This window comes from Alosa alosa, chromosome 1, assembly GCF_017589495.1.
Source record: "Alosa alosa isolate M-15738 ecotype Scorff River chromosome 1, AALO_Geno_1.1, whole genome shotgun sequence".
Lineage (NCBI taxonomy): Eukaryota > Metazoa > Chordata > Actinopteri > Clupeiformes > Clupeidae > Alosa > Alosa alosa.
This window is the reverse complement of record NC_063189.1, coordinates 567,985-580,484: the sequence shown is the minus strand read 5'-3', so window position 1 is coordinate 580,484 and position 12,500 is coordinate 567,985. Positions and strand designations below refer to the sequence as shown.

General features: G+C 40.0%; 1 protein-coding gene across 1 annotated transcript in view; it reads left to right on the top strand.

Annotated features, from left to right (window-relative positions):
• The window catches only part of hspa4l (heat shock protein 4 like), a 72,530-nt gene that overhangs the window by 13,933 nt on the left and 46,097 nt on the right, over nt 1-12,500 (top strand). The window contains 1 exon segment of the mRNA XM_048249402.1: nt 1-90. This exon segment is cut by the window's left edge and continues 155 nt beyond it. Within this exon segment, the coding sequence (XP_048105359.1) occupies nt 1-90 (90 nt within the window).

Below are 12,500 nucleotides of genomic sequence, written 5' to 3'. Positions count from 1 at the left end.
CAAGAGGCTGATGAGCGCCAACGCCTCCGACCTGCCACTCAACATCGAGTGCTTCATGAACGACATCGACGTCACCGGCAAGATGAACAGGTGTGTGTGTGTGTGTGTGTGAGAGTGTGCTCAACATCGACTGTTTTATGAACGACATCGACGTCACCGGCAAGATGAACAGGTGGGTGTGTGTGTGTGTGTGTCTGTGTGTGTATGTGTGTGCGAGAGTGTGTGTGAGTCAGACATGGGCAGTATTTTAATTATATGTATTTAAAATACGTATTTAATTACTTATATTATATTACTTATAGTATTTTGTCATTTGTATCTTGCAGGATTGGAAAAACTCAAATGTAGTTTGTAACAAAATACTTTGAGAAATTGTATTTAAGTATTTCAACTACTTAAATACTTCTCAAATAAGCCAAAATGTCATCACTCAATTAAATATACTACCACTAATAACCATGACAATAGGCAATGTTTATCATAAAGCCAAAGGCCAGAATCTTGGTGAATCTGGTTTTAAGAATAGGCGGGGTGCCTGGAGATATCCTTTGGGCAATTCCCTATTCAACTGTAAAGTTGACCTAAACCAGTGGTTCTCAACCTTTTTGAGCAAAAGCCCCCTGACCTTACTTTGATCCTCTGGCTTCCTGGAGACTGGTTGGGTAAAAAAAAAAAACACTACCACATCAGCATTGGTTGTAATGATTTTTTTTTTTTAAATCAATAGGAACATTAAATCTAGGCAACAAGGCGTGTCATATTATCATGGACAAAAAATCAAGTGCACATCACGTGAACAACATATGCACATCATAACAATCCAACCAATTACAAAACAGTATCCGCGTGAGACCTGTGTAGGCCTATACATATCTAATTATTTGATTAGCAATGGTCTTTTAAATGGAGACTACGCTCAAACAGCTGCAGAACAACAGCGAGCAGGGCTGGGGGCGTGAGTCCGGCGTGTGCAGGCCCAAACTGCACTGTATGACCACTGAGCATAGATAAACAGTGAAATGTAGCTGGGGCGGTGGGGGTTAGAAACCCATGAATAAAAATAGCCTATTTATTTCAGATAGCCTATTTTTGCACCAAAAATATGTGAAAACCATGAAAGTTTAAAATGTAAACAAAAACAAAAAAAACTCCCCGTTGAGAAACCCTAACCTAAACATTTCATTACCTTTTGGAAGAAAAGCATGAAATGTTTACCCATTTTCCATTTTTCTTTGTGTGGTATGCCACATTGTGACCAAGTTACAATGTGGTGTTAGATCCAACTTTCTTCTATTACGATGCCCTCTGAACATGTGTAAAGTTGAAAAAAAATGAAAAGAAAAGTCAATTGTGGGAGCCAAAATGGTCAACTTTATCACCCTTCTGTAAGGACAACATGGGAGGTAAACCCAATTTGTTAGTGGGTTTGATCCAGCAAGACCGCTTGCGGAGCAAGCCCACTATTGTTCTTCTTAAGTTTTCTTTATTTCTTTCTTTATTAGTGGGTTTGATCCAGGGAGCAAGCCCACTATTGTTCTTCTTAAGTTTTCTTATTAGTGGGTTTGATCCAGCAAGCCTACTATTGTTCTTCTTAAGTTTACTTTATTAGTGGGTTTGATCCAGCAAGACCACTATTGTTCTTCTTAAGTTTACTTTATTTATTTATTTATTTACTAGTGGGTTTGATCCAGCAAGCCCACTATTGTTCTTCTTAAGTTTTCTTATTATTATTAGTGGGTTTGATCCAGCAAGCCCACTAGTGTTGCACGGTGTATCGATACTAAAAAGATATCACGATGCCTTCACGCAAAAAGCAATACGATTTCCGACGTTTTTAGAATCGATGTTTTATTAAAATAATAACGTTCGGCGTCTGTGTGAACTGCTGCTCTCTGCTCCTTGCACGCATCTAGGCAAGAGGGCGTGTCAAGCAGGCATCTCTGAGTGAGTGAGTGGCAGCTAACGTCAACAAAGTTCTTTGCCGACAGTCCTGCCTTGTGGATAAAACAAAAGGTGAAGTGAAATCTGGAACTATATGGGATACATCGTGAATAGTGAAGGCAAGCCATCAGGGGGAGTAGTGAAGGCAAGCCATCAGGGGGAGTAGTGAAGGCAAGCCATCAGGGGGAATAGTGAAGGCAAGCCATCAGGGGGAGTAGTGAAGGCAAGCCATCAGGTACACAGAGGCCCGTTTGTAAAATATGTGTCAAAGTCAGTTATAAGCAGTAGCCTAGGCTACGCATGGCTAAACACCTCGCAGACATATCCCAACATTTTTAAAGAGTTCAAAGAACGACAGGTTAACGAATATGCTATAGAAAACACGACTACATGGTTAGTGCCAAGTTATTCTCTTCTGTTTTAATCTAGCCTAAGTGAAACGAGTAGGCCTATGGTTCTCTGGGATAAAGCGAACCTTCCTTCATCAATGAATTTTGACGAGACATAACGAGGTCATTTTGACGAGACATAACGAGCTGTAGCCTAATCATAGGGTGCTAATGTGATGAAAGCGCAACGTTCACGCCAGAATATCATTACCATAACTTGTAAACAATCTATTTCATGTTCGGTCAGTACTACTGGTAATATTTGTCATGGCATGTAGACTGCAATTTGTTCAATAATTATTGCCCAGATGTTGATAGGCTACCGAAATGCTAATTAAAGCCCACAGCATATTACCACCGTGACGCGGATGAGTCCTAATAATAGCGGCTTATTGTTACGTGGTAGCAAATCATGTTATCAAAGAAATGGACGTAATGTAGGAATGCACACAGATATATTGCAACAGGTAATGGTAGGCCTATCTGACGAAGACCTGAGTGGTTGGAACGTCGTACTTGTACACTGGGTGCAAGACTATCCTCACATTTTTCCCTTTGCAACTTTCAAAGAAATCCCATGAACACAGGAAGGCCTAGGGTAGCCTATACTGTACATCAGATGGCCTAAAGATTAGGCCCCTCTGCATAGCATTCAGTGATTTGCATGCAGTAGTTTCAACACTGACCTTGATCTATCTTAGTTTGGCTATTTAAAGCTACTTTATTGCCAAAACACAACACAATGTAAATTAACTATAACAAACAATAAAGGACTTAATCACACAAAGTAGGCCTACCTTTTTTACTGACTATAAAAAATAATAATTATGTAGGAAGTTTAGAAGTTTAGAAGAAAAGTGCACCGAATTCAACACAAATAACCCAATACACTTGGAGGAGATATCTTAGGATTTCACCGTAGTATCGTTTCAGTATCGAGCACCGTGATATTTATGGCAGGTATCGTATCAAAGTCATAATTTTGGTATCGTGACAACACTAAAGCCCACAGCATGGCTTCGCTGGAGCAACCCCACTATTGTTCTTCTTAAGTTTACTTTATTTATTAGTGGGTTTGATGCTGTGGGCTTGTTCTTCTTAAGTTTACTTATATCTTCTTTTTCACCCACTTTTTGTACTAACTACTGCTCCTAGACCGTTTGAGCTATCGACGCGGTTCAAACTCCAAAAATTCAGGCCCGAACCGGTGTAACTTGCTTGTTACTTTCGTGTCGCTGGCCCTTGTCGCTTTTTTATTCCCGTTTTTCTATGCGTTTTTATTTATTGAAATGAATGGCCCGGAATGTTCAGGATTCTAATTCTGATTATGACATCACAGCTCTAATTGTTTAAGCTTGCACCTGGCAGAGTTCTAAGCCATCTGGCACTGTCTAATGGGCTGGGCTGGGCTGTCTGTGTATATGAAGGTGTGTGCATGTAACTTTTGACCCGTATGTCTGATTTTTATAAATAAGGTACCATTGGAATCCTTGAATGAAGCCCAGTTCAATGCCTTGCCAGCACCAAGTGTAAAGGTCATGTAAAAAAGCGCTCTGCGCTCTGCCATCTTTTTTTTAAAGTGAATCCATGTTCATACAGGTCATTTAAAAAATAAAAAAAACTTTTTCCCAGTCCATTCAGTCCAGTTCAATGCCCAGCTAGCTCGATTCAAACTTAGTCATGTATAGAGTTGTATAGATTATAACATTGAGAAACACACAGATACAGATTCGTACAGATATTATGCACATCCACGCACACTACCATTCAAGTTAAGTTACTCATCATTGCCCGGCAAGAAGTCCACAATCAATTCAATTGTCTTGCCACGATCTGTGGAGCTTACAAACAACGTTAAATTACTATAGGTTCTGTATGCTATTTAAAGCCAACCTAACGATGAGTCCCTTCATGACGGTGTGTTGCAATGCATTCTGGGTGCTGTGCTGTGATTCGACGGCTCGTCACCTGACCCCATAGATATATGTACTGACTAGATGTCGCCTTGACGACTGCTGTTCATTGGAACGAATGCGTCAATCAAGACGCCATCTTGCCGCGGTGGCCCACTCCTCTATAATGCATTAGCGTCAATCTAGGCAAAGATCTAGCGAAAATAAAATCACCATAAATCGTCAAAATCTCCAGCAATTATCTAGTTTTTTGGGTTGTTCCAACTGACAGGTATGTATTTATGGTCGAGTCTAGAGAAAACTAAGCTTTTGATGATAATAAAGATACATTTTACCCGTCTAGCCCCATAGACTCCTATTCATTCTGCACTAGCTAGCGGCGGCCCCTAGAGGAACAATGAGTGAACTGCAACCAGGTTCGATACAATGAAAGTAAACAGACTCTCCGTAGACAGGCTCTGGTTGAGGCCACATACCTCTCGTCTCGTTTACTCGTGTAAGTTGTAATCTTACCAGAAGTTGCTGATCTGTAGTTGTAGATCTGTAGAACATTTACTTCCGTGCTTTAACGTGGTCTGCTACTTCATACGCCAGTCGTTACTTTTTTAATCATGGGCCAATGCTATGGGCAAACGAGATGTAGCTTAATTCACAAATGACAAAGCCATGAGAAAAGTGATTTTCTTACGTTTCAACAACAACGAAACCGAGTTTGCCATCATTGTGAGAAGTTCCCAAATTTGTCGCTAATCGCTAAAAGGTTTTCTGTAAGCTGGGAATGGCCAAACGTAAGCTAAATAGGTAACACTGACAATACGGGAGAACTAGTTTAGAGCTTCAGATCCCCGCTACAAGATGGCGGCGGTGTTGACGCATGCTGAGAAGCCGAAGGCGAAATCTAGTCAGTATATATATCTATGACCTGACCCACCACCAACGATGCTTGAACTAAACGTAGAGTAAAAATAAATCGCTAACAAGGCTCCAAATAGCAACACACTTACACTGTAGCATAATGAGGGTATCTACATGTAAATCGAAGCATTGAGAACTGTGTAAGTCTACAGGCGGTTTATTAAAAAGAAAAACAGTACCGTTCACGTCTCCTTCACATATACAGACGGGCGCCATCTTGGGAAAACACAACTTTCTGGGATGTGGCGTAAATCTCGCGCGAAACCTTGTTGCTGGAACAGCAGGGAAGAGAATTGAACGCAACAGGATACACACGGAAGAGGCGGGTTATTCGAACGAATTTGAAGACATCGAAGAATGAACCCTTTTAGTTTGATGGACGTCCTTATCAGTCTATGGTCTAACTTATGAACGTGTCGGGTCAACGTCAACGATAAGTAAGTTAGGCTAACGTCTTTTGTTTTTGCACGTTGCGAACGGAGCTCTTCAGTTAGGCTACGCGCCCGGTGTAGGCTCCCTGTGAAACACTTGTTTGTTTGAAGTGCTTATGTATAGGCTGCTTCTGTGAGAGGGGAATCGATGCACAGTAGGCTACTTTGATTTCAACTTGATAGTTACAGTCAATATGAGCCCACTTCATGCTTTATGCGCAACATAGTCTCGCTTAGTAGTGCTTTTTAAACCTAAACAAGAACATGTTCGGTTCCGAAAAAACCTTCACGACACTTTTATTACGACTGCGCTGCGTTAGCCACAGACCTTAAGCTATCTTTAGTAGGCTACCTACTGTAGCCTATGTGTATGGAACAGTCTAGGGATGCATTTCATGGGTGCACTGTTTGACATGTCAGTTACTGTAGCCTACTCATTTGCACCACTAAAACGGTATTTCACTCGTGCAATGACAATAAGGTTGAATATAGGCCTGCTCTAATCTAAAAACTTAGACAGATGAATTAAACGTGAATTAAATTTTAGTGAAATAAAATCTTCAGCATATCTCAGCACATAACCTATTAATGTTAGCTAACATGCTAAGCATAAAAAATGAATGAGTTAGCAAAAGCCACGGCTTTTTATGACCGGATAACCAGTGTTGTGCCTGAACGCCTTCATTGAACGAAAGTTCATGAACTCAATCATATTTTGAGCGAACGTGAACTGAACGTAGGCTACTGTATTAAGAAAACAAATGTTTCTGCAATTAGTAGGAAATGCTTGTTCATTTGTTGTCATCAAACAGAGGCATAGAATTAAGTCGTGGTATGAGCGTTTATTCAATGCATGTGTGTGCACGTTGGTAGCAAAGCTAAGCTTCAACTTATTGGAAGGCTATTTAATTATGAAACTACATTTAATAGAAAGACGTGTATTTATGCAACTTCCATAAAAAACAGAGCACAGACTATATAAAACATTGTCTAGCATTAAGTATTAAAGTCAGCCAAAAGCTATTATAGTCTTAGTTAAAGATAGTTAAAGGTCTCCAGATCATTGATTTACGCATGATCTGATCCGCCATTTACCATTCACAAAAGCTGGTATTGTGTTTCCTGAATTCTTACATTTAGGCATTCAAATGAAATGTAATTAAATAGCATATATATATTCTATCAGTGTATGATGCTTGCATGAGGGAAACATCCCAAAACAACGGCACCCATATAATTGCTGTTGTTTTGAGAAGTATTAATTAGGCCTGTAGGCCTAATTATATTTTACATTAGTAAAGCAATACTCTGATGTGCATGCTTTCACAAACGTGTGTGAACAATCTTAGCACTTTAAACATTGACTGTTTTGAAGTTCATGTATAGCAATATAGTATAAAAATAATAATAATTGTGATATCATTATAATTTGATGGGGGTGGGAGGAGGGGGGTTCATGTAGGTGGGCCCTATGACCCCAAAGTATGCCTTGACTGGGCCTCAGGTCAAAGAAGTTTGAGAAAGGCTGATGTAGACGACAAAGCAGCAAGGAGGCGTCGTGTGATCATTTAAACAAGTTTTATGACATGGTCGATGAGGGTGGGAAAAATCGTACATTTCTGTGCAAACTTTGCCCGCACTTCAGTCACATTCAGTCACATTGTCTTTTAAGAAAATGCAGTCCATTTTTCGGTTCCAGCAGCCAACAACCTCAGAACTGACCCTTCAGGCCTCTCAGGAGGCGCTGGCCTTCTAACCTAGTGACCACTATAGCAACCAGTATGATTGCCCTAGCAACCAGCATAGCAACCACGATATTTATGCGTTTTAGCTTATTGGATGTTGCGTTAATGCAGATAACTTTTGATCCGTGTGCCCGATTTTCATAAATGAGGTACTGTTGGAATCCTTGGATAAGGCCGAGTTCCATGCCTCTGATCAAACCCACTCTTGCAGTTCCTCGGAACCGCAAATCTAGTTTATTATTCCTTTTCACCCACTTTTTGTACAAACTACTGCTCCTAGACCGTTTGAGCTATCGGCGTGGTTCAAACTCCAAAATTCAGGCCGAACGGTTGTAACTTGCTTTGTTACTTTCGGTATCGCTGGCCCTTGTCGTTTTCGCGTTATTCCCGTTTTCTGCGTTTTTCGGCCCCATTGAAATGAATGGCGGAATGTTCAGGATTCTAATTTCGATTATGACATCACAGCTCTAATTGTTTAAGCTTGCACCTGGCAGAGTTCTGAGCCATCTGGCACTGTCTAATGGGCTGGGCTGGGCTGTCTGTGTATATGAAGGTGTGTGCATGTAACTTTTGACCCGTATGTCCGATTTTTTATAAATGAGGTACCGTTGGAATCCTTGGATGAGGCCGAGTTCCATGCCCCTGATCAAACCCACTCTTGCAGTTCCTCGAACCGCAATTCTAGTTTGTTTATGTCAATTTTTGTCACCCTGTAGACAACTTAAAGCCCCTTAGAACCCCTTAGGCTTAGAACATGTCAGGAAGTTGAAAGAAACTAAAAAGTAACTAGGAGCTTGAATTGTCAGGTGTGTTAAGTGCTACAAGGCTACAATTTGAAAACGATAGAGATAATATACTGAGGGAGAATATTAGGACCACGGCCTTTGACCCCATGACCTTGAGTACCTAATTGCGGATGTTCATTCTCACTACAGGACAGTATGAAAACTTGGATTTGACATGAGGATTTATGTAAGGAGTAACATCCGCATTTACTACAGGACAGTATGAAAACTTGGATTTGACATGAGGATTTATGTAAGGAGTAAGATCCGCATTTACTACAGGACAGTATGAAAACTTGGATTTGACATGAGGATTTATGTAAGAGGAGTAAGATCCGCATTTACTACAGGACAGTATTAAAACTTGGATTTGACATGAGGATTTATGTAAGAGGAGTAAGATCCGCATTTACTACAGGACAGTATGAAAACTTGGATTTGACATGAGGATTTATGTAAGAGGAGTAAGATCCGCATTTACTACAGGACAGTATTAAAACTTGGATTTGACATGAGGATTTATGTAAGGAGTAAGATCCGCATTTACTACAGGACAGTATGAAAACTTGGATTGGACATGAGGATTTATGTAAAAGGAGTAGCATCCACTGAGCTGCCCTGATATGCAGAAATAACGGAGGAGACGGAGACAAAGACCTCCCGGAGTGGAACTCTCTCCCGGAGTGGAACTCTCTCCCGGAGTGCGGAGTGGAACTCTCTCCCGGAGGGGAACTCTCTCCCGGAGTGGAACTCTCTCCCAAGTTAATTCATTCCTTCAATATCATTCATATCATTTGTTCATTTGATATTCAATTGAGAATCAAAAAAAAAAAAAACTTGTTATTTCATTATTTGTTTGAACAAATAACACGTTGTTTTCAGGCTTTTAATTTCATGGTCAGATCAAAAAGTATAGCGTTTAAAAAAAATGGCTTCAGGGCGAAACTGATTTTGATATTTATTTGTTCCGATTTCTGTGACCTGGAAGTCTATCCAAGTCACTTTCTTGGTCTAGACCTGTCAGTTCTCAGTGTTGCCAATAGCAACCAGTGACTTTGTTGCTAGATTTAGCAACTAATTTTGGCCATCCCATAGCGACAGAAAATATTGTCTAACAACTATAGCGAGAAATTGGGCGACTTGCGCAACGATGGCAAACTCAGTTTCGTTGAATCGACAGAAAATCATCTCCCTTCTCATGCCTGTTTGGTTTTTATGAACATCGGCGTTAAGCCCAAAGCGTTGCCCCATGATTATAGAAGTAATGACTGGCCTAGGCTATGTAGTATCAGCCCATGTAGGGAAGTAGGCCTAGATGTTAGATCTATCAGCTCAGATCGTCATTTGTCGCCAACGTCATTGGAAAGCAGCCAGCTGCCGTAGCCTTCTAGTGAGATTACACCAAAGACAGTATCTAAGGGAAAGTAGGGACATGCATAGTTCAACAAGCACATTGATCAAAGGAAAGAGGGGCTACAACTTCATTCACAAACAGAGCAAATAATTCAAATCGAGCCATAGGCATAGCCACAGGCGGGCCTAGGCCCGTCTACTTGTCAGTCTTACCCAATTACGTTCACCATCTAAAAAAGGCGCAAGTCAACACTGCTCTGAGAGCTCAAGAATCAGTCAAATCGCGAACAGGCGGCAGCTCGTTTAATTGTCAGGTGTGAAATGCATTCATATTCAACTTTTTATGTTATAGACGTTGCATGCCTATGGAAGGAAAGGCTTTGCAGTAGGATTGTCCAAGCTGTTGCTTCAGTTTGTGTTTTAAGTTATGCAACGCACCGTTGCTGGGTTCATGCCTTTGCTCAAGTTTAAAATGTTTAGCGACTCGTAATTTGCCATTTTTTGTTCAATAAGTTCTACTTTTCATGTCATAGATGTAACATGCCTATGATAAGGCTTTGCAGTTGTACAATATGGTCAATCTATTGTCTCAATTGTGTTTTTCATGTATTGCCGAGCTAGGCCTACATTCATGCATTGTTTTGCTCCAGTTTAAAATGTTTCTGCCTAATTTGTCAGCTGTGATCAAATGTGTTACATACATTCCACTATGTCATAAATATAACATGGCGATTAATGTTTGTATGGTGTGTCTCATCTAGGCTTCTCTTAGGCTGTTCAATCAAATTGGCTTTGCCCACCCTTTTGAACATTTCTGGCTACGCTACTGAATCGAGCATATAGTAGAAAAACCTATTCGTTTAGACTGCCGACTGAGGGGAAAAAAAAGAGATTCTGGTGCTGATTCTGGTGCTAGGGCAGCCGTGGCCTACTGGTTAGCACTCTGGACTTGTAACCGGAGGGTTGCCGCTTCGAGCCCCGACCAGTGGGCCGTGGCTGAAGTGCCCTTGAGCAAGGCACCTAACCCCTCACTGCTCCCTGAACGCCGCCATTGTAGCAGGCAGCTCACTGCGCCGGGATTAGTGTGTGCTTCACCTCACTGTGTGTTCACTGTGTGCTGTTTGTGTTTCACTAATTCACCGATTGGGTTAAATGCAGAGACCAAATTTCCCTCACGGGATCAAAAAAGTATATATACTTATACTCTGTCCGAGTGGTCATTTAAATATAGATCTTTAGGTTAAATTGTGTGTGGTAAAGTTATAATCGGACTGGTAGGCCTAGAAGCAGCAGCTGGCAATGGAAGTCAATAAATAATTTCCGGGTAAGAGCAATCGGAAAAAATAAATATCAAAATCAGTTTTGGGCCTGAGGCCGTTTTTTTAAACGTTCTACTTTTGATCTGATCATGAAATCAAAAGTCTGAAAAACAAAGCATTATTTGTTGGTTTTTATCACATTCATAAACAGATGATGAAAAAACAAGTCCTTTTTTCGTTTTTTCATTTTGGATTCTCAATTGAAGATCAAATGAACGAATGATACACGGACCTTTGGGACACCTTATAGGTTGTTAATGATACGCGGACCTTTGGGACACCTTATAGGTTGTTAATGATACGCGGACCTTTGGGACACCTTATAGGTTGTTAATGATCCACGGACCTTTGGGACACCTTATAGGTTGTTATTCTGTTTATCCCCATGCTGCCAGCGTCCTCTTCGAATGATAAGGTTCTATCTGACATTTTTGTCAAAATTGAGTTATTGACATATTCTTATTCTGTGACATCTTAAGAAGATGAGGTGAGGATGAGAAGGTGAGGATGAGAAGATGAGGTGAGGTGTTTCTTGTAGTTGTATGCATTTTTGGACATTATACACTGCAAAAACTGCTTATCTAACCAAATCTAACCAAGTGTTATTAATCTTATATCAAGATAAAAAAAACTAGTTGGTATTGTTTTTTCAGTATGAAGAGACTTACCTAAGCTTTTTTTGTGAAATCATTTGACTTAATTTAAAAAAATTGACTTATTTTAAGACATCTCATCTTGAAAACAAGCAAATTTGTCTGCCAGTCGTTAAGCAAATTTGTCCTAAAACAAACAAATTTGTCTGCCAGTCGTTGAGCAAATTTGTCTTGATAAGACTCCTTAAAAATAAGTTAAAGTCTTCTTAAATTAAGTCAAAATGATCTTTTTGAGAGGGCGCTAGGTAAGTCTTTTCATACTAAAAACAATACCAAATAGATTTTTTAATCTTAATATAAGATCAATAACACTTGGTTAGAATTCATTTTTTGCAGTGTATCTGAAGAGGTTTGTTCCACTTACCAGTATAACTCTATGGAATTCTAAAACTTTGAAGCTCAATATCTCAGAACTACTCAGAACGTAGATAGAACCCTATAATTCTAAGGGGAGTAGGCATGCATTTATAGCAAAACAAGGGAAATGTAGTTCAGTTTAAAAAGAAGCCAACCTGTTCAATTTTTGGTTACGGAAAATGATGGTGGGTAGTTTGCTTTCTTACAGTTGATTCCACTGTTGCGAAGCCTGCTTGTCAGTTCAATCATTGTTTACATTGATTTGGGATGGTGATTAAATTTTTTACCAGATCTACTTCATAGGTACCCCAGTGTACAGAATTATTAACCCCCTGCCAGCCAATCAAAAATAGTATTTCTTGTCTCTTGGGGTACATTTCAATAATATGCCTTGTTAGTACCATGATTATTGTGTGGGCATTTTTGTATTTCCAAATGACTAATTACTTGTATTTTAATTAAATACATTTTTCACATCAGTATTTTGTATTTTATTTTGTTAGATTTCATGAGCCAGTATTTGTAATTTGTAACAAAATAGTTTTTGATGTATTTGTGCCCACCTCTGGTGTGAGTGAGTGTGTGTGTGTGTGTGTGTGTGTGTGTGTGTGTGTGAGTGTACATGTGTGTGTGTGTGAGTGTCCGCTTAACAAAAAGTGCTTCATGTACGGCAACAACATCACCAACGTCACGTCATCG